Raw genomic sequence first — 21168 nt, forward strand, 5'->3', positions numbered from 1 at the left:
CTAAGATCAGTATATTTTTTTACTATTTGAGCTTCAAATTTTAAAGTTGGTATTCCAATTGATTTTAGAGCTATCATAAATATTTTTGATGTCTTTTTTGGATGAGGACGTGATGTGAGGCGTTACTTTGTTTTCGAAAGCTTAGGCTTCATAAAAAAAACTGCATCCTTTTATTATTCCATCCGTGTTCTAGTTGCTGGGAGTGGTTGAGCCAAGTTAGACCCGGGTTTTGGCTTTTTTGGCATAGGCTGAACCACCCATGCCTTATTCTTTTGGGTCTTACCTGGGCTTAGGACCCTATGATATGAGATTGGACCAAGATTAGCCTTGGCCTCTCCAAGCCCTGCCCTCTTGTACAACTATCCATTGTTTTTGGAATTGCCTTGGACATGGTGCTCACCACTTCCCTAGGTGGCGAGTACTACTCATTCTAGGAAAACATAAAAATAAAAATTACAATAATAAAATAAGTTATAAGAATCGATTAAAGACTATAGAAGATGAATATTTCAAACAAATCAAGAAAGGAAAAATAAATACTTGGATCATGTGACAATAAAAGTTCTCAAATCATCTTAAAACCCATCAAAATTATTTAAAAACATACTTAGAAATATTTTTTGATTTTCTAACTTTTCTTTTATTGTTTTACAATCTTTTTTTGGCACGTGGTGAATTGCCCTCAAAACTCACTATAACTTCGCCGACTCTGAGTGGATTCGGTCGAGTCTTGCTACACTTCTGCCCTAACCCCAAAATTCTAAATATTTATGAGAAGAATTTCAGAAAAACTCCACCTTGATAACGGCCCAGATTCAATAAGTTCTCAAATCACCTTAATAACGTCCAATGGCCCAGATTGAATCTGGACCGATCTGACGCTCACAGATATTCAATAGTATTTGAATTTAATTTTTTTTCTACAAATCAGATTGACCTGAATTTTATTTTTTTGTGTTCATAAAAAATATGAGAATCTACGAAAAATTTAAAAAAAATATTTTACATGAAATAAATTGACCAAAATACCCACCAAAACATTTTTAGGGTATTTTGATCAATTTTTTTTATGTAAAATATTTTTTTTGATATTTTTCATAGATTATCCTCTTTTTGATAAACACACAAAAAAAAATTTCAGGTTAATCCAACTTGTATAAAAACAATTAAAATTCAAATACTATTGAATATCTGTGAACGTCAGATCGGTCTAGATTCAATATGGGTTGTTGAGCGCATTCTCTATGATAAGCTCATGGGCGTACATGAGTTTTTTCCATATATATATATATATATATATATATATATAAAATTATGAATTTCTACAAATTTGGATCTAAAATTTATGTTAAGTATGAATTTTGGAGGTGTTAGCTAATCCTAATGGTTAGAAAAAGGCTCTAATGACGATGACGATGAATAATCTTGGAGGCATCCATGATAGAGTAGAATGACGAACTAAGATTTATATATCCAACCTCAAATACTTGAAAAAAAACTTTGATGATTATGATGCACCTCATATGGAGAACCTATACAAATAGATATGGAGAACCTATACAAATAGGTGAGTCAACGAAGACAGCAAAACTTGATCCTAATTTGAACAAAAGCGGTTTGAAGGCACTAGGAGTGGCTCATAGGCGAGGATCACATTTTTCTCATGCAATTAGGACTTTTGACGCAGTAGCTCATATCTCCACGTCTCAACCATTTGGTTGCCCCTTTGATCCAAAGCCGTAATAACTTTCTCATTCTAATCAGTTACCTTTTTTGGCAATATTAGTTTAGGTGTCTACATTTGAACATTATTGCTAAAATTGGATAGGTTTTCTTTATTTTTAGAGTCCTAGGTAGGTGGGTTTGGGTTGTTTTAGAATAGTTTCCTATTTCAGTTTCTTGGGAGTCCAAGTTGATTAAAATAAGGTTAAGGAGTTGGAGGAAATAGAACTTTAGGGAGGGAAAACTCTATTGTTGCTTTTTAGATATGATTTTATTTATTTATCTTTAAAAAGAAGACTAATGTTTTCGGACTCAGCCGACTTGGCCATGTAATTCAGCCTTGCCCTGGTGGCTAGGCAAGTTGGGTTGCCAACTAGCTGGCCACCAAAACATACTTGGCAAATAGGAAAATTTACATGTAGACCAGAATATTTGATTGGAATTACAGTTTGGTCCGTATTTTTTGACATTTACAAATAGGTTCCTCATTTTCGTTGTTATTTTTTTTAGGACAATATTTTACAGGGCTGCAGCTCTATGAAAACACACCAAAAATTGTAGTTCTGGTGTCAAAAAAACCTTCAAATCGATCATCTACGCTTTAATCATTATGGTTGTGAAAAAAATGGACTTCAAACCTTAAAAATATTACATATTATAGTACATTATCTAGGTCATTTGTTTCGCCCTAAAAATAAGCATTCAAAGATCCATAATATTTGTACCATTTTTAATCTACAAATTTCATAATCGGTGTTGAAAATTAATTTTAGAGCCATCGTGGAGATTTTCAATCCCAATAGTGCTTTTGGACGAGAATTCAATGTGAGGCTTTTCTTTGTTTTCGTAAAGCCTAGGCCATATAGAAACTACATATTTTTTTTTATTCCAATTTTGCCACCAGTCTAATGTTGTCATTGTAATTTTTATTTTATTTTTATTGTTTCCAAGGCAGTCCAATAGCATGAATATTGGTTGAACCCCTTTTTGGGTCAGTCCGATTGAAAACATCGGATTGCTCTATTGTCCCACATGTTGGGTATCAATAGGGAAATTCAATATCTTTAAGATAAAACGATTTTAAATGAGAAAAAAAAACAACACTTCTAATTTTTTTAACATCGAACCGCCTAAAAATCTAAAAAGTTAACCACTCATTCGTTTGGGCCACTATGTTACGCATGTATTCTATGTGAAGTTGCTTAATTTTACAAACATCAAATAAATATGTGCATGAGGAGAAGAAAGAAACAAAATAATAATAAAAAATAGGGATATGTAAAGGAGAAATATACAATGACATCATTTATTTTTGGTACAAGGAGGTCACAATAATTCTTGTCCGTTAGATTTCAGATCCGGTGATTATAAACATATCATTGACTAGACTCAAAATTCAAAAAAAAAATTCTTGGACTTTGTGACTCGCTCCAAGCCATTCCATTTGATATTTAATGACTAGAAGTAATTGTGACTTCCTTGGACCTGTTTTTAAGCTTAAGGATGCAGGTTTAATGGCTAGAGCTTGTTTAGATCTAAGATCTCTCACAGTTTTCTCTCTGGGGTCTTTCTATCTTTCAGATTTTCTGACCTACGCGTTAACAAAAATCAAATCTAAATGTGCTTATATAAAAACTCAAATCATACCAAATCATTAAAAAATGACTTTAACGAGTGACCTCTATTTAAAATGTCGGAAAATAAAGACAAAATTGTAATTTTGATAAAAAAAAATTTCAATCTATTCCCAAAAAAGTTAGTATTAATTTTTAAAAATGCACAAAAATAAAAAAAAAAACATTGTATTAGTTAAAATTAAGTTATAGATGGTTTTGATAGTTTTTAACATGATTTAAGAACTTTCAGTTTTTTTCCTTGTAAATTTTAAAAAATATTCAAGGTATAAGCGACAATTTCGAATTATCCATCTTTTATAGACTTTTTTTCATCGTCTTCAATCTTCTAATGATTACATTATCGTAAGTTTGTCTGCTTTTTAACTATTTTTTACAAAATTTTACCCTTTTCCTTTACTGTTTTACATTTTCTTGACTGTACATAACTCGGTTCGTTTAATTATAATACTTTCATTTCCTCTCTCTCTATACTTCAAATTGTTCTCTTTACCCTCTCTCTAGTTTTATCTTAACCCGAGTCATTAAATTAGACAGAAACATATGTCTGTTTTGTCCTACTTTATTATTTGATTAACTTCAATCTGTTTGATATTGTGTTTGGAAACCTAAATCACATGACTTTAATGGAGAGCAACTTTACTAGCCAATCTAACAGTTTATTTTCAATGGAAAATCACTTTATCCACAATAAATAAAAAATAATAAATTCAATTAATTGTATGAAGTACGAATGCAATTACAAACAATGGATTCCAGCCTGTAGCTCAAGTGGCCTTTCACAATCCTAAATCAATCCAATAAAAAAAAAATTCACAACAAACAATGAAAAAATAAGAGGTCAATTTTTGACATATGTTCTTGTTGGTGTCCGTGATGAGTGCAGCAACATGATATCTAGAGTTCCACTTTTGCAGGGAGAGGCTTTCACTGTTCTTTCAGGGTTGAAATGGGGGAATGCTGAGGTGAGGATTCCCCGGTGTGGTCGTCGGAAATCATGGCGAGAATTCGCCTCATGCTCGCAGATCTCACAGTCTTGAAAGACCTCATCCTGGTTTTGAACAGGTTTGAGGACTTGGAGAGGATGAGAAAAACCAAGGCTTGAACCCCAAAAAACAACCCAGCCTTCACAAGCATCTCAGCCATGTCTTGAGAGATAAAACCTTCAGAACCCATCTTTAATGGCGATGAAACTTCAATAACTTCCTAGTGGACTCTCTCTCTCTCTCTCTGAAACTTCAAAAACTCAGTGGTTTCTCTCTCTAGAAGTCTAAATGAAAGAAGAACCTTAGATGAGCTTCCCTTTCTAAGGGGTGTATTTTTATAGACATCTTGGAGCCGCCCTTGTGCGACAGAGAGAGAAGACCGGAAAGAGTACGCATTGACGTGGCATAATTTATAAATGACTTAAATGCCCCTAGATTTTCTTAAAATTACTCTGATTGGCCTTGTTCCTTGGGGATCTTCAATTATTGCTGCTGGAAATGACGAAAACACCCTTTAGGTTTTTTTTTTTTTTATTGACCGAGGTAACCTCCGCCGGAAGTTTTCGTTTCGTACCGTGATTGCAAGCATCTACTCGGAGGCGAAATTTTGGACCGAACTTTGGTCAACTGAAAATTGCTCCGAAAACATCCAGTAGTACGCACCTGCATACGTGAATTAAGCATTAATAATTCAAAATACTCACTCGTGACTATAGTGCACCAGAATATATGACTACACTTATCTTCTTAAGTTTAAGAATATTACATCTCAACTTTCCTAGCGATACCATGTCTCAAGTTTGACTCCTACGGTCAAATTATTAAAAGGAATTATCCCAAGGATGAAATTTTTATAGGGCTTAGTCTTCATGAAAACAAAATAAGCCTCACTTCAAAAATCTTTGTGATGGGTCTAAAATTAATTTCCAACATCGACAATGAAATTCGAAACTAAAAAAATGTACAGGTGAATATGTGAGTATTTATTTTTCGATTGAAATGGTAGGTCGATGATTTGTTACAATATACATTGTTTTTAGAATTTGAAATCGTAATTTGTTTGCACTACCATAATGTTCAAAGATCGATTTAAAGGTTTTTCAACACTTAAATATATAATTTTTGATGAGTTATGAGGTGAGGCTTTACTTATTAAGATAGGGTTGCAGCCCTATCGAACCATTTTCTTTATGTAAATGTATCGAAAAGATGTACTATTTAATAGTTATCAATTCTTTTTATTTGATTTAATAAATCCCATTAAAATGCAAGTGATCGATGAGATGGAATAGTTAAACATGGTAAAGAGTTAAATAATAGATAAAAGGTGCGGCTTGTATAAAGATGATGTTCTAAACAATCAAAGTAAATCACACCTTCAAAAGATGTTTCAATACTGTAAATCTTTGTGATAGCCTTAAAATATATTTTAATCTCTAGTTATAAAATTTAAAGCTTAAAAAATAATACCGATTAAGCAAATCTATGAAAACTTAAAAATCTTGAAAATTGACAATCCAAATATGCATTATAAGATGCACTATTTCCAAAACTTGAAATCAAATTTTTTCTCATGTCCATGCATCTTGATGTCAAGATGATCAATTTGAAGACATTTGGGCATCAAAACAACATCTTCTAGTGATATTTTTGAAGTGAGTTTTAATTCGATTGTTTAGAGTTTCGGCTCCATATAAACTTTTTCTATAGATAAATTAGATGCATTTTGGTAAAGTTTTCATTTTCTAATTTGAGTTGTTTTTCCAAATGTGAACCTAGATAAATATCATCTAGATTCGACATAAATCTACCACAAAAGTATACATTTATTTTTAGGAATAGTGATCTATATTTCTCAAGAATTCTTGGAAGTTTCAGCCAATCCCTAATGAATTAAGTGCAAATTTAAGCTCGAGATTTAACCAACAAAAAAATAAATTTTCATGGAACCTTCTCGGACTTCATCGAATTAAAAGGAAAGAATAAAGGGTATATAATTGGCAGCGCCGAAACTTCGTGACAAATGCACCAAATCGGATAGGGATGGGAGTTTACTTTGTAATTTAAAATAAAAAAGAGAGTGTCATAAATCTGACATGTTGCCATGTTGGATGACAAATATCGCGTCTTAACCTACGTGGAAGCAACCCGCAGTGACGTGTGCAGAACCAGCCTTCGCATAATCGAATCAAAACCGTTAATCGGATATGGGCTTTGAAGCGATTTAACCGGTCTAATTGATAAACCGGCTAATTCAACCGTTTTAATCGGACAAATCCCATGCAGTAAAAAAAGTGTTAAAAAAAATATAAAACAAATCTGCTAAAATATGGAAAGCATATAAAGAATGATTAAAACAAATCACATTCAAATGAAGTTGAAAATTAATGAAAAAAATAGGTTTTAACCTATTTTATATTTCCAATGGTTATTTTAAAATTTTTCTAAAAAATATGAAAAAAATAGAAAAGTGAATATTAATGACCAAAACGATTTTTAATCTTTACCATAATGTAATGAATATTTAAAAATGCATTACAAATCAAATTACTTATTTTTGAGAATTTATACACATTTTTTTATTTTTTTATTTTTAAATACCAGTTGATCACCCTAATCGCCCAAAATCGAAACCGGACACTGGCCGGTTTGGATCTACCCGGATGGTTAGCGGTTAGATCGGGCAATTTTACGAATAATGACGGAAACATAAATATGGTCGGTAACGGCTTGGGCCTGGCCCGGGCCAGCTAGGGCCCTTAATTCTTATCGCACTAGCTTGAGCCTGGGCAGGCTTGGATTGAGTTGGAGGCTTGGAGCTAATTAGACCTGCCTTGGCCTAGAAATAACTAGTGAGGTGAGTGGAAAAAAGGGGGTTTGGTAGGGCTGGCAATAGACTCGATCGACGATGGCGATAGTTCCTGTAGGAGTGGATTGAGCCGGACCTTGCTTGAACCAAAGAGACCTCCACCCATGACTAGTGCAAGCCTTGCCCGGCACTTACCAGACCTAATAGAAGTATATATAAAGTTGCCATTTTGTCTTGTAGAAGTAAGGTGCACTTCAATAAATCTAATAGAAAAAAGTGTTATGAAGTTAGAAAACATATCAATCGAATATCTCGACCTTCACATGTATGGATATTTCAAATTCTAAAATAACGCATCACAAGTTATCTGGGTTTTCTATTTCCAAGATTTTTAAACGTTTTATAAATCTAACCAATCTACAACATTTTTTTAAAATTGTAATTTTTATAATTAAGGTTGAACATGAATTTTCAAGCTATCAACCGACAACATAACTATCTCCCGAAAAAATTTAGAGGTGCGCTTTAATTGTACAGTACAGTGGGCACCATAAACAAAACTCACCCTTATCTAAATCTTATAATTCCCTAGTAAGAATGACAATACGATTGGCATAGCTCAATTAGGGTGAAATGTTAGTCTATGTAGAAATGAGTTACCTCTTAAAAATTTATTTTTGAGATGGATTTTTTGACCTAACTTTTAAGGACAGATAATCTCTAATATGGAGATCATGATAATGAAAAAATAAATAAATTTTAAAAATTAAAAATAATAATCTATTAAAAACAACATTTTAAACTGTTAATTTCAATTATATTTAGATGGACCACCTAAAAGGATGTTTCATACCTCAGGGACCTCAAAAGTAGAAATACACTCCCCGCCATATTAAACAATTTTGCGTTACATGTTATACTATACTTCCTCATATAAATTGCTGAACGGCAACAACCATATAATGGGCATGAGATATGGAGATTGAACAAGAATAACGTTTGCTTTTTTATTTTCCAACTGATTTTGCAACAAACAAAGGTTGGACTTGTTCCCTTTCTACCTTCCTGAATAACGTTTTTTTTATTACTTTACAACTGATTTTGCAACAAACAAATGTTGAACTTCCTCGTTGGACCTATGTATCTACCATTCTAATCAAGAAACTAAAGAATAAAGATTTGCCCGTATAAACATCAAATAAAGTAATGTTCAATCTATATATATATATATATATATATATATATATATATATATATATATATATATATATGGGAAAAGTTTATATATAGCCAAGGCTCTAAACAATCAAATTTGAACTTACCTCAAAAAGTTCACTAGAAGAGGTTGTTTTGATGCCCAAATATCTTCAAATCGATCATCTCAACATAAAGATGCATGGACATGAGAAAAAATTGAATTTTAAGTTTTGGAAATTGATCATTTCAAATTTTTCTCATATCCATACATCTTGATGTCAAGATGACCAATTTGAAAATATTTGAGTATCAAAACAACCTTTTCTAATGAAATTTTTTAGGCAGGCTCTAATTTGATTGTTTAGAGCCTCGGCTATATATAAACTTTTCCCTTAAAAAAAAAAAAAAAAAAGGGGGGTTTTAAGGGTCGTCAGACTTCTTTGCTTGGAGCGGACCTGTACCAGTTGAGTCCTGCCCCAGATCGGGCATGTTTTGAATGGGAAAATTACGAAAACTTTTGAGACTTAATTTTCTAAGTTAAATCATATGACCAATCTTGATAGTGTCCTTTTATACATTTTTGCCATAAAAAATTACTCTTTTATTTGAGGGTGGAAGAAAAAAATAAAACATTTTTAGGTTAGTGATATGGTTTAACACAATGTTTGACCGACCTCAAAACTCGACCATGAGCTAGGTCTGAGGAACTTGGAACTGGTTCGGGTAGCCAACCCGAAGAGGGCAGATCCTGACTAGGGTAAAAAGGGTTAAAAAAATCTAAAACAAAACTATAAAGATTAAAAAATAATATGAAAATTATATTTCAAGTATAATTCAACAATATACATAAAAAATAGATTAGAAAAATTAGTGAAAAAATAGATTTTGAAAAATCTAATTGTACCTAGGGTATTTTAAAAATATTCCGAAAAGATGAAAAAAATGTAAAAATAGGTATTTATGGTCAAGATACTTCCCAACCCTTTTTAAAACATTAAAAAACCTATTACAAACAAAAATTTTATTTTTTGTAATTTTTTTTTAAGTTAGGGGGCAGTTGACCACCCTAACTGGCCGTAGCCCGTTCCGAGTAACCCAACCGGGTTTGTGAACAGTGGTTTAAAACGTATCACATAGGGTCACGTCTAGGGGTGGCAAACCCAACCTAGAGTTGTACTCATACCTGAAAATATACTAATGGGACCTGGACTCGGACTTAGACCCGATTGGGTACAAAGTTCCCGAACGTGGACCCGGAACCAGACCAAAAAATATGATATGGGACTAAGAATCGGACCTGGGCCCATCCCAAAAATCAAACTATCTATATATTTAAATATATTTTATCAATGTGTTAAATATATATGCATTATTTTAATATTGTAATTTTAAATATATAGTTAAAATTATTTAAGTATTATATATTAAATATTATTTAAATAACATAACTATTTGAGTTGGGTCCGGGCTACTAAGATCCGCACCTGACCTGCCAGGTCAAAATTTTAGACCCATACTTGGACCTTGATCGGGTCTTGCCCATTTGTTCTTGGGTCAGATTCGGGTCCATTGCCACACTAGATTCATATCTAAAAATTTGAGAAGTCCAGGGAAATAATCAAATTAGAGCCTAATTCAAAAAAAATTAGAGCCTATCTCAAAATTTTTATGAAAGATGTTTTGATGTCTAAATATATTGAAATCGATTAAAAAAAATAAATTCGAAGTTTTGAATCTGGACATCAAGATGCATGAACAAAAAATAAATTTCAAGTTTTGAAAACAAAGCATCATGTGATCCATTTTTTGGAGCGTCAATTTTCAAGATTTTCAAAATTTCAACAGATGTGCATGCTCTACCCTTCTAATGAATGATTGAAGAAAAACCCAATTCGTCTATTTTTATCTACCATTTCCTCTAATTGAAAACTTGAAAGTCGCGTTCTTTTCAGTTTTCCATTATCATTTATTATTCACAAGTGGAAAATATCCAATTCATTGTCCATCTAGTTTCTGACCAGAAGCGGGCCATTACTCAACCGAAGTTGAGCAAAACAAGAACCCATTGCCAGTCGAGAGAGAGAGAGAGAGATTGCCAATCTAGAGGGGGAGGTTGCAAATCTAGCGAGCGATGGCTTCATCTCACACACTGAGGAAGTTGCAGGTGGTTTCTCCAGTGCCTGCCGACATAGACATTGCCAACTCTGTCGAGCCTTTCCACATAGCTGAGATAGCCAAAGAACTCAATCTCACCCCCAATCAATACGATCTTTATGGAAAATACAAGGCCAAGGCAATCAATTGAAAACCCATATCTCCTTTCTTTTATTTTCTGTGCTGTTTTTCTCCTTCTCTAATTCGTTAGTAAATGCCATTTTTTGTTGTTGTTCTTAATCTTTGAGATATGGGATCTTATTATTTTTGTTTTCTCAGAATTTGATGAACTGGGAAAGCATTAGGCTTTCTGGTTTCTTCATTATTGCTGAATTCAATAATCAAGGAAACTGAAAAAACAAAATGATTTGTCCTGTTCTCCTCATGTTAGATTGGGCTTTATTGGTACATATATCAGTTCTTGATAAATATATAATAAATAATCTAGTTTCCTCAGAGTTAGATTTGGTGGCTTTTCAGGATTCATTTCTTAATTTTTCCCCTCTTTTTTGGTTATCAACACTTCATGAACTTCTGAGAAAAATTGAGCTATAGTTGGTTGATTGTTTAGTATAAGAGTTGATGAGTCTTCAATACTTCAAGAGAAAGCTTGGCTGGTTTTTTTATTACTTGATTTGGTAGGTTTGTTTGATTTATCACAGCTGATTAACTCCGAAATGCTTTGTTGTTTCTTGATTATTCCAATTGGTGGTTTTTAAAGCTGCTTTTATCGTTGCCTGATCAAATGCAGAAGAGTATATTTTATTCTGATTTCCAAATTGTCATCTTTGAAATATTTTCTCGGGGACATTTATTTGCAATTGATGATATCCAAAATTTTTTGCTTTTGTGTTTGTCATTGTGTTTATTTGTTGGGTTTTGTGTAATCTTCTCAGGGCCTAAACAACTGCAAAGGCACCTGTTTTCATTTTGGTCTTCTTAATGTAAACTTTGCTGGTATTTGTAGGTTCTGTTATCTTTGGTTGATGAACTGCAAGATTCTGGAGATGGGTATTATGTTGTTGTTGGGGGGATCACTCCTACCCCACTTGGTGAAGGAAAGTCTACTACAACTGTGGGCCTCTGTCAAGCTTTGGGGGCCTTTTTGGATAAAAAGGTAAAGTTTCTGGACGCTTCTCTGACATTTATTACGAGGGTTTCTTCTGGTTTTTAGGTTGTTTGGCTTAAATATTTAGTCATCATTCTTATGCTTCTTCTGATAACCTGGCTTTACTTATGTTTTGGGAATCTTCTCTGATTTTCATATTGAAAGGTGTCTCCCATCTGAAACTCCTGAAATGTGATAGCTTGTGGATTTTTTCCACCTATTTTTTGGTTCTTTTACTCTCTGTTTTTTCCCAATGAACCTTGTTGTGAAAGACATAGATTGAAATATTGCAAAAGTAGTGTTGTTTGATTTGAATTAGTGCTTCTGGTTTTGTTTTTTTGTTGTTCTCTCAGTGGATTTCGTTTGAACGCTAGCTGTAAACTGGAAGACTTCAGAAAAGAGTGGTGTATTGGATGTGCTGCAAAAGTGTGTCTTTCAATGACTGAGAGAAATGAGTGAGAGACCCTTCAAATTGGAACCTCCGTTTAGTTGTTTGAGAAGTGCATTTTTCAGTGAGTTTTCCGAATGTTTTTGATATATTTATGAGTGACATTGGCAGACTATCGATAATTCGCTTAATTTTGTTTCTGACCAGGGATGCTGTTAATGTATTAATTTATCTGTCGTAAAACATGTTTCATATTTGTCTAGTTCATTTCTTTTTCACTTGCAGTTGTACAAACTATGAACATTTCAAATTGGTATTATTTTTTAATTTACTTAATCATAAATATACAGGGCAAGTGTTTAATTGAAGAGTAGCAATTTGTATTGACTTACATGATAAAATCCCAGTCTTGTGGATTTATGCACTTCTGGCATTTAAAAAGAGGGCCTCTTTTATACCTGTTTTTGTTTATGATAAGAAAATATTTTGTATATATTGCGGAAAAGAGAGGTCTTATATTTCTCCAAAGACGTTCCTTCTGTAAACCACTTTTTTTTGCATGTTGTTTGGAACTGTCCTTTTGAGCTATCCTAATAGCCTAATTTGAATTGCCGTTTTTCTTGGCTTGCTCACTTTGCACCACATCATTTCAGGATTGTAATATCAGTTGTTTCTCCTATTTTATCTGATAGCAAAGACTAACTAATTAAGGTTTTCTGGTGGAGTATTAGGTAGTTTTAATTCGAAGTATTTTTGGCCACACAGATCTATAAATGACCCATTCAGTCTCTCTAGTTCTCTCCCCTTTGGCCTCTCTAATTTTCTCTAGCTCACTTGCCTTTGTAAGAAATCTAGCAATAAAGTCAGAATTCTATCCCAAAAGAAAATCTGATTCCAAGACAATGATGCTAGCCACTCCACCAAATGTCTTTCCATTGTTGTACTTATAAAGGGAGTGGACATTTACATGAATTCCATAACTTTACAATTTAGTCTATTTGTTTCTTGGTTTTTAGTTGTCAATCACTTCAAGGGCCAAATTTGTAACCTTATGTGCCCCCTTAGAAACTTGAGGATGAAACCAGGACAGTTTTTTCTCTTCTACTATTTATAGATTTGAGGGATGGATCCAATTAGTTATGATCATAGACACACGTGTCCAGTGTTTGACCACATCTTGACCCTTGGGTGACACTGACACATGTTCCAACACTTTTAGAATGGATATGAAACCCATTTTTCATAAAACATTTTTTTATTTTTTATTTTAAGATATAAAAAGTTGAATCCCATTTTCATTTTTTAAAGAGGCACAATTTTCTGTATTTACACTAGTTGATTTTGAAAAGCTAAATTTACAAAAGTCAATTTTAAAAGTAGTCCATATTTACATATGAAAATTGTCCATATTGACATATAGAAATTGTCTGTGTTTGCATAGCTCAATTTAAAAAACGGCCATCAATTTTTTTTAAAAAAAAATGGTTTAGAATTAGAAATTAAAAATATATATATTTTTTTTGGGGTAGATCAATGGGGAATACATGCCCCTACCTGTTTAGAAATAGTTAGTGGTTTTCAAATGCGTTTGTGGGAATGGAAACCTAGACCGGTAGCTGAGGAGGCTCAGGTAGTGCTACCACCATGACCTCAACCTCATTCCCCATTTTTATTTTAAATTAATAAGCAGCATAACTGTTTTGAACTGTTTTCCACATTGTTCTGATGCAACCTTGGATTGGACTATGAGAAATTTTTGATGAATAACATTCCGATTCACAAAGTAATAATACTTTAATTTAATTTTTTTGTGATGCTTTACTATTGTTATGACATTTTAGTTGTGGTATATTTAGATGCAATGCGAATTGCAGATATTTTTCAAGATGCTTATGTATATACACATATGCATACGTGTATACACCCGTATACTATATAAATGTGTTGTGTCTAGATGAAATTTTTTTTGGGTTCACGTTTATGACACCCATCACCTTGTCACAAATCAACGCTCCAACTGCCTACGTGGCCCAGCCAGGGGGGGGCCTAAGCCGAAGCGGCCTAGGTTCAAAAGGCGGTGAGGGGTATCCGGTAATCCTGTTTTAGGTCTAGATCTTCTATTAAAAATGTGTATTTTTATAAGGGAAAATTTTGTATAGAACCCTAATTCCTCATATTATTTCATGGTAGATACTCCTTCCGTTTTTCTTTCAAGCGGTATAAGGAAACCCCTAAAGATTTCACCATACCCCCTCATCTCTTATCTCCCTCTTTTATTGACTTTTAATCATAAAAATTAACCTCAAAAATCTTTTTATACTATTTCAACCCAAAAACGTTTTTAATGGGTGGAAAGGGAAAAAGAGGGTTAAAAATGTTTTTGGGTTGATATCGTATAAAAAGATTTGTTGGGGCTAATTTTTATGGTCAAAAGTTAATAAAAGAGTGAGATAAGAGATGAGGGAGTGCGGTGAAATCTTTAGGGGTTTCCTTATGCCGTTTGAAAGAAAAACGGAAGGAGGATCTACCATAAAATAATATGAAGAATTAGGGTTCTATATGAAATTTTCCCTTTTTATAATCCAAATATAAATAAAAAAGAAAAACACCAAAAATACAGCACCCGATGGGTATATTTGCACTTGCGCAGTCCTTGGGCGCCGTCTAGGTGGATCCATAGGTAGGCTCCCAAGGATAGCCCACCTAGTTGGTCTGCCAGGCCTGGGCAATGCGCCTAGTTCTCCTAGGCAGACCGCTTTTTGAATCTGTCACAAATAGACATGTGTGTCAATTTCTATGTAACATAGGTTATGCTTTGAATCTATTGAAAAAGTAAACTTCGGGAAAAAGTTGAATTTGAATTGTTGTCACTATTTAACAAGATTGAGTGCATCTTTACATATGGAATGGGTATGTGACAACAAATATCATCATCATGAAAGCCTTTTCTCAACTAAAATAGGGCCAACTACATGAATTATGGCCTGCCATTCTGCTCTATTAAGGGCCATATCCTCAATGAGGCCATAAGTCCGCATATCTTTATACTGATAACAAGTAAAGGAAAATATAGCATAATGGCATGTGTGTGCTATACAATCCGGCCTCTTGTCTTAAGATGGATGGTGATGGTGAACTGTAATCTGGAGATTAGGAGCACTAATGTAGAAAAATGGTTCATCTCCTGCATCTTGTGACCGGGTACTGGATGCCATGTCCGTATGTTTTATGTATGCTGTATTGTCCTAAAAGAATGAAGACTGCAAAAGAAAGCCATCCCTTTCCAAACTGGTGCAAAAGAAAGCCATCCCTTTCCAAACTGGTGCATAAATGTTATGTGTTGTCTAGTTGCTCCTAAGAAAATAATGTAAAACTTTCAGTAATGCTCACACAAGTTTGTTTTCTAACTGCAGCTCCCATCTCACTTGACGAACTTTAATCAGTCAGGATATCTTTCTTTCTTTCCGTTTTTTGGAGAGAACTTGCAATCCACTACTTCATTTTTTCCTTGAATATTGGATAGGAGATTATCATGTTATACATATAGCCTAATATAAGTGAAGGGTTGTAGCATGTTGATTTGACCCATATTTAACCCAAATGTAACTCTCTCTCCCCCCCCCCCCCCCCCCCTCTCTCTCTGTATCTCTCTCTCTCTCTCTCTCTTTTTTGCTCTGCCCTCTTCAACCACATTTCTTTAATGGGATTAAATCCCTCTTTGGCTACATCCCGCGTGCTTACTGTGTCAGAGAGAAATGAGGCCTGGTTCAAAAGTACCAGTCCTTAGAGAGTCCATTCCTCCAACTTCAAATATTTGAATCAAAACATGATAGCTTGCAGAATATGTGTCTGGCATCGTCATGCATGATGCATTGCCATTGTCAAGAAGTCCTGTTTTTCCTTCTTGCTATCTTGTTTCTTTTTTCCTCATTTATGCTGATTATTAAGGCCAACAAGAAATGTGTATTCATTGTTAACCATGACAGAAATCTTTTAACATTTTTGTCTGGAAAATTACTTCATGAACTTACTAGTTGATTGTGTTTCTTTACTAGTTGTTTGTGTTTCTTTTCACCATATTCAGATCTCCACATGGAGTACTTTTCTTCTCATCCGTTCATTTGTTACTATGGCCATCCATTGGCTGTAAAGCCATGCCAGTGTGGCTTCCCCTAAGCCATTGTGTCTGGTCCATCCACTCCCATGGATGTTTAAACTTCATGGTGTTGAGCCCCACATTTAAGGAATGGTGAGACCCACAGTTGATTGAGCATCACAGGGAAATCTATTTCCAGGTGTGCCAACCTTATGGAAGCAACCTAAGCCTGGCTTAACATGCTATAACGCTAATAATATGTATCTCAACATATTACCAGGTAACCTCTTGGACTAAATGGTCCCCTGTCCCAAATAGACTGTGACGCTGTAAAACCTCTTATATTTACAGCAGATGGGATCACAAACTATTATAGATGTCCGTTACTAGCTTACTAGGTACTTCGAAATTGTCAGTGCAGGACGATGAAAGACACTGAATTTTTTTCTCTAAATATAGCTTTTATCATTCTGATCATGGGAGGTTCCCTTGCATAAACGAAAGTAGCAGGTGATCAATAGATCAAAGAATTGGATTGTGCAATATGGGCAGACTCCTGAAATTTTAGTTTCAGGAAACCTTTTCAATTCTGAAAACATGAACTTTTCCTATGTATCAGGTGATGACTTGTTTGCGTCAACCGAGTCAAGGGCCAACCTTTGGTATCAAAGGAGGAGCAGCAGGGGGAGGTTATAGCCAAGTGATCCCAATGGATGAATTTAATCTTCACTTAACTGGCGATATTCATGCTATCACAGCTGCTAATAACCTTTTAGCTGCGGCAATTGATACTCGAATCTTTCATGAAGCTTCACAATCTGATAAGGCCTTAATGAACAGGCTTTGCCCACCCAACAAAGAGAAGAAGCGGGTTTTTGCTGATGTTATGATCAAGCGCCTTGACAAACTCGGAATCTCCAAGCGGAACCCTGATGACCTCACACCAGAAGAGGTCAGGAGATTTGCCAGGCTTGATATTGACCCCGATTCCATCACTTGGAGAAGAGTTATGGATGTAAATGACCGTTTCCTAAGGAAAATCACAGTGGGTCAGGGTCCTGAAGAGAAGGGAATGGTGAGAGAAACAGGGTTTGACATATCGGTGGCTAGTGAGATAATGGCTGTTCTAGCTCTTACGACTTCACTCTCAGACATGAGAGAGAGACTAGGGAAAATGGTTATAGGTAACAGTAGGGCAGGGGATACCATAACCGCTGATGATTTAGGCATTGGGGGAGCCTTAACAGTACTCATGAAAGATGCCATTAACCCAACTTTGATGCAAACTCTTGAAGGTACCCCAGTTCTTGTACACGCTGGCCCTTTTGCGAACATTGCTCATGGTAATTCATCCATAGTTGCTGATAAAATAGCTTTGAAGCTTGTTGGGCAAGGTGGGTTTGTAGTAACAGAGGCAGGGTTTGGTGCTGATATAGGAACTGAGAAATTCATGAACATAAAGTGCAGGTATAGTGGGTTGAAGCCTCAGTGTGCTGTCATAGTCGCCACCATTAGAGCTCTGAAAATGCATGGCGGGGGCCCTGAGGTGGTGGCGGGGAAGCCTCTTGACCGTGCTTACTTGAGTGAGAATGTAGGTCTTGTAGAGAATGGGTGTGTTAATTTAGCCAGACATATATCAAACACAAAGGCCTATGGGGTGAATGTAGTGGTTGCGATCAATATGTTTGCCTCTGATACCGATTCTGAGCTTAATGCAGTGAAGAGTGCTGCAATGGAAGCTGGCGCCTTTGATGCAGTTGTGTGCACTCATCATGCGCATGGAGGAAAGGGAGCGGTGAGTAGACACTCTCCCCAATTCATGTGTAATGAGAGAGAGAGAGAGAGAGAGAGAGAGAGAGAGAGAGAGATATGCAAGTGAGGTGTTCTATATAGAGCCTGACTCTGTGCTTGTACAGTGTGCGCACACTGGGTTTTTGTGTGTGTGTGTGTGTGTGTGTGTGAGAGAGAGAGAGAGAGAGAGAGAGCACCAGTAACAAGTTCTTGACTGTTTCTGTTGCTCCAAACTCTGCAGGTTGATCTGGGAATTGCAGTTCAAAGGGCGAGCGAGAATCAGAAACAGAGCCTACAATTTCTATACCCACTGGACATTAGCATTAAAGAGAAGATAGAAGCAATTGCGAGATCTTATGGAGCTGCAAGTGTCGAGTACTCAGAGCAGGTAAAATCCTTCCTATGGCACTTAGATCCCTATCCAATTTTCTGACTACCTAGTTTGGCTGAATTGACTTTTTATGAAAACATGCATGAAGTAATAGAAAGTTATAGAATACAAAGATTTTTTAAAAAAAGTGTTATCTTTCTAATATTTTGGAAAACGTGAATAATTTGATGAGATGTGATTGTATTATGATAAGTGTGTTTAACTTTCTGGCGTTGAAGTCGGCCTCTTGAGAAGGATATGAGTTGATAATTTTGAAACTTAGTAACATTGAAATTTGTTGAAGTATGTAACATACAAAAAACGTTACAAACACAAATGTCCTGCATCAGTCCATCAGGGAGCAAGAAAGTGAGTGTCCAATGCTTCCATATCCGTGAGAATGAAGATCAACTAAACTTGATACAGAACATTAAAGATATGGCGAGGGCCACGCCTAATGAATCCCTTGCTAGCTTGGTGAAAAAAAGAAAAAAAAAAGAAAAAAAGAAAAGTAAAAAAGAATCCACAGCCTCCTAAACTAAGAATCCTCAGCCTCCTAAACTATGTTGAGAAGAGCTGTCGGGGTCCAGCGCTTAAGGTTTGTCTTCTCATTACCCAAGCCACGTTGAAAAGAGCCGTCTGGGTGTAATTCTTTCTAACATTGTCTTTCTAAATCATATTCCAATTCAAAGATTTAAGACTTGGCCAAATCTTCAACTTACCCACCCAATCCAGTGACAAACCAAGCCTAATGTTCTGGAACAAACAAGTTGTGATCAAGTTGTGAATAGATTCACTCTTGCTATTTCACAAGAAGTATGTTTTGTTGATTTCACTTTTTCTATAATAAATGAGATTGCTAACTTTGTTACCTTTTCTTGAATTGATAAAGGCTGAGAAGCAAATAGAGATTTATACCAAGCAAGGATTTTCAGGGCTGCCTATATGCATGGCTAAAACCCAGTATTCATTTTCGCATAACGCATCCTTAAAAGGAGCTCCAAATGGGTTCATGTTACCCATTAGAGATGTTCGAGCAAGCATAGGAGCCGGCTTCATATACCCACTGGTAGGTACCATGAGCACCATGCCTGGTCTTCCAACACGACCTTGCTTCTTTGATATTGATATTGACACCTCGACTGGAAAGGTGAGAGGCCTTTCTTGAAGTTTTCTGTTTCTTTATTCATATTAATGTGTTGTGATTGGGTAAGAGCTCAAGTTTATGGATGCTTGAGGTCCCCAATTCACTGTTGTGTGAGAAAGATACATGATAAAGATTAATAAAAAGCTCTCTTTTTTCTTTGATGAATCTGTGTGCGCATTTGTGTCACGTGTACAGTCTACCAAAGCGTCTAGTAAATTGAAAACCTGATGTTGAGTACTTGTGATATGGAATTTTTTTGTTGTAGTGTTTGCGATGAGCAAAACCCATTACCCATGACTTTTTCATAGTACAGCGTGAGACATTGTTGCACAGTTCACCAAGCCCATGTAGAACTGGATGAGATGGCTTCATATTAGTCAGCCATTGGCTAGAATCTGGAAATCTTATGAAATGTTTTTCTCTTTGGAATTTCTCTTAGGAAGGGATATATTCTTATTTTGGGAAGGTCAAAACTCATTCTATTCAGTTAACTGCTCAAACCAGAGATGAGATAACTATCTTAAGATTGAGAGCCATTCTCTTAGGCGCCATTTGAACATACCACTACTCATGCTTACGCCTCATTTCTAACTGAAACAAGAAAGAATATTTTGGCCCCAATTTGTTCCACTCGGGCCTCATGGTTATGTGCTGTTTCATAATCCCGAATATGTGAAAAATGTTGCAAAACCCAGAAAAAATTAGTGAATTTAATAAAAATAAAACCTGTTCTGCTTCAATTTACAATAAGTACTAGTAATCATACTATATACAAGTGAATAGGCAGTATGTCCAAATGAGGCCTCAACAGTGAATGGTTAACAAGATTATGACCATCATGACATCATCATCATCATCATCATCCATGATAAGGATGTGGCAAAATATTTCTGTTGGATAAGCATCATGGTATACTTGGTGGATTTTTGAATTATCTGATGATTTTTTTTGATACCTCAAAAGAGTCTTCCATTTTTGTTTTCTTCTTAGCTCAGTTTCCTGTCCTTCACTTGACTTATAATTGGACTTTTTATGAATTCCCAGCGTCTTATATATTAGGGGTTATGCACTTGTTCATTTACCTCAAGCCTGGATGTTCATGGAGATAGAAGGGACCAACCAGAACGTGGCATGACATATATAATGGGTCCTGCTTTTCTCCATCACCGTCGAATTCGCATTATGAAATGGTGATGGGCCTCGTAAGTGCCTATCCTGCAAGTGATATGCTGGTGAGGCTCGGCGTATTAGGGCTGGCAGCTGGCCGGGCCAGCCCTGTTCCCCCGAGGGCTGGCCCAGATGGGGCCAAACGGGCCCTCGCCAGGCCTTGCCCTGGCCGGCTAAATAAAATAAAAAAGAAACAAAAGAAAAAGATAAAGAAATAAGGGCTGGCCTTGTCTAAGCCCTGGCCTAGGCCCAGCTGGCCATCGGGCCACATTTGTGGCCCAGGGCCTAATTTTTTAGGAAGGGCCCGGCCGGGCCCCCCAGCCTGTTTCCACCCTCAACCATATATGGACCCGTGGGAGAGCTAGGGGCTGCTTGGACATTGCAACAACTTTTGACAGGGCAAAGAGAACAACTGAATTGGGGTTATTTGAGATATAGGGGTAAAGATGGTTTTTCCCATTTTCCCGGGGCAGAGATAATGGGCCCTCCCTGTTGACGTAAACGCGGGAGTGTGTAACGATACTCGTACAAATCGAGTGGACCAACGGACCATTTCTACTATTTCCCATTACAAATAAATCGAGGAGTTTGTCCAAACT

At 35.6% G+C, this 21168-nt stretch overlaps 2 protein-coding genes across 2 annotated transcripts; one reads left to right on the top strand and one right to left on the bottom strand.

Annotated features, from left to right (window-relative positions):
* Window positions 1-4047: 4047 nt before the first annotated feature.
* LOC18439313 (uncharacterized) lies at window positions 4048-4650 on the bottom strand. The gene has a single exon (XM_011626972.3). The coding sequence runs from the start codon at window positions 4530-4532 to the stop codon at window positions 4284-4286; it is 249 nt and encodes an 82-aa protein (XP_011625274.1). The 5' UTR covers window positions 4533-4650; the 3' UTR covers window positions 4048-4283.
* A 5698-nt stretch (window positions 4651-10348) lies between these two features.
* THFS (10-formyltetrahydrofolate synthetase) lies at window positions 10349-19567 on the top strand. The gene is made up of 5 exons (XM_006849480.4): window positions 10349-10641; window positions 11470-11619; window positions 16714-17889; window positions 18127-18273; window positions 19148-19567. The coding sequence occupies exons 1-5, from the start codon at window positions 10480-10482 to the stop codon at window positions 19421-19423; spliced, it is 1911 nt and encodes a 636-aa protein (XP_006849543.2). The 5' UTR covers window positions 10349-10479; the 3' UTR covers window positions 19424-19567.
* Window positions 19568-21168: the final 1601 nt, after the last annotated feature.

The sequence above is a fragment of the Amborella trichopoda genome, chromosome 4 (assembly GCF_054954075.1).
Source record: "Amborella trichopoda isolate Santa Cruz 75 chromosome 4, AtrichopodaSantaCruz75HAP2 v2.0, whole genome shotgun sequence".
Classification (NCBI taxonomy): Eukaryota; Viridiplantae; Streptophyta; class Magnoliopsida; order Amborellales; family Amborellaceae; genus Amborella; species Amborella trichopoda.

Coding starts and splice junctions, on each gene's coding strand:
- THFS (XM_006849480.4), top strand. CDS start 10,480: ATGGCTTCATCTCACACACTGAGGAAGTTGCAGGTGGTTTCTCCAGTG. Junction 11,620..16,713: donor GGGCCTTTTTGGATAAAAAG/GTAAAGTTTCTG, acceptor CCTATGTATCAG/GTGATGACTTGTTTGCGTCA. Junction 17,890..18,126: donor CGCATGGAGGAAAGGGAGCG/GTGAGTAGACAC, acceptor CAAACTCTGCAG/GTTGATCTGGGAATTGCAGT.
- LOC18439313 (XM_011626972.3), bottom strand. CDS start 4,532: ATGGGTTCTGAAGGTTTTATCTCTCAAGACATGGCTGAGATGCTTGTG.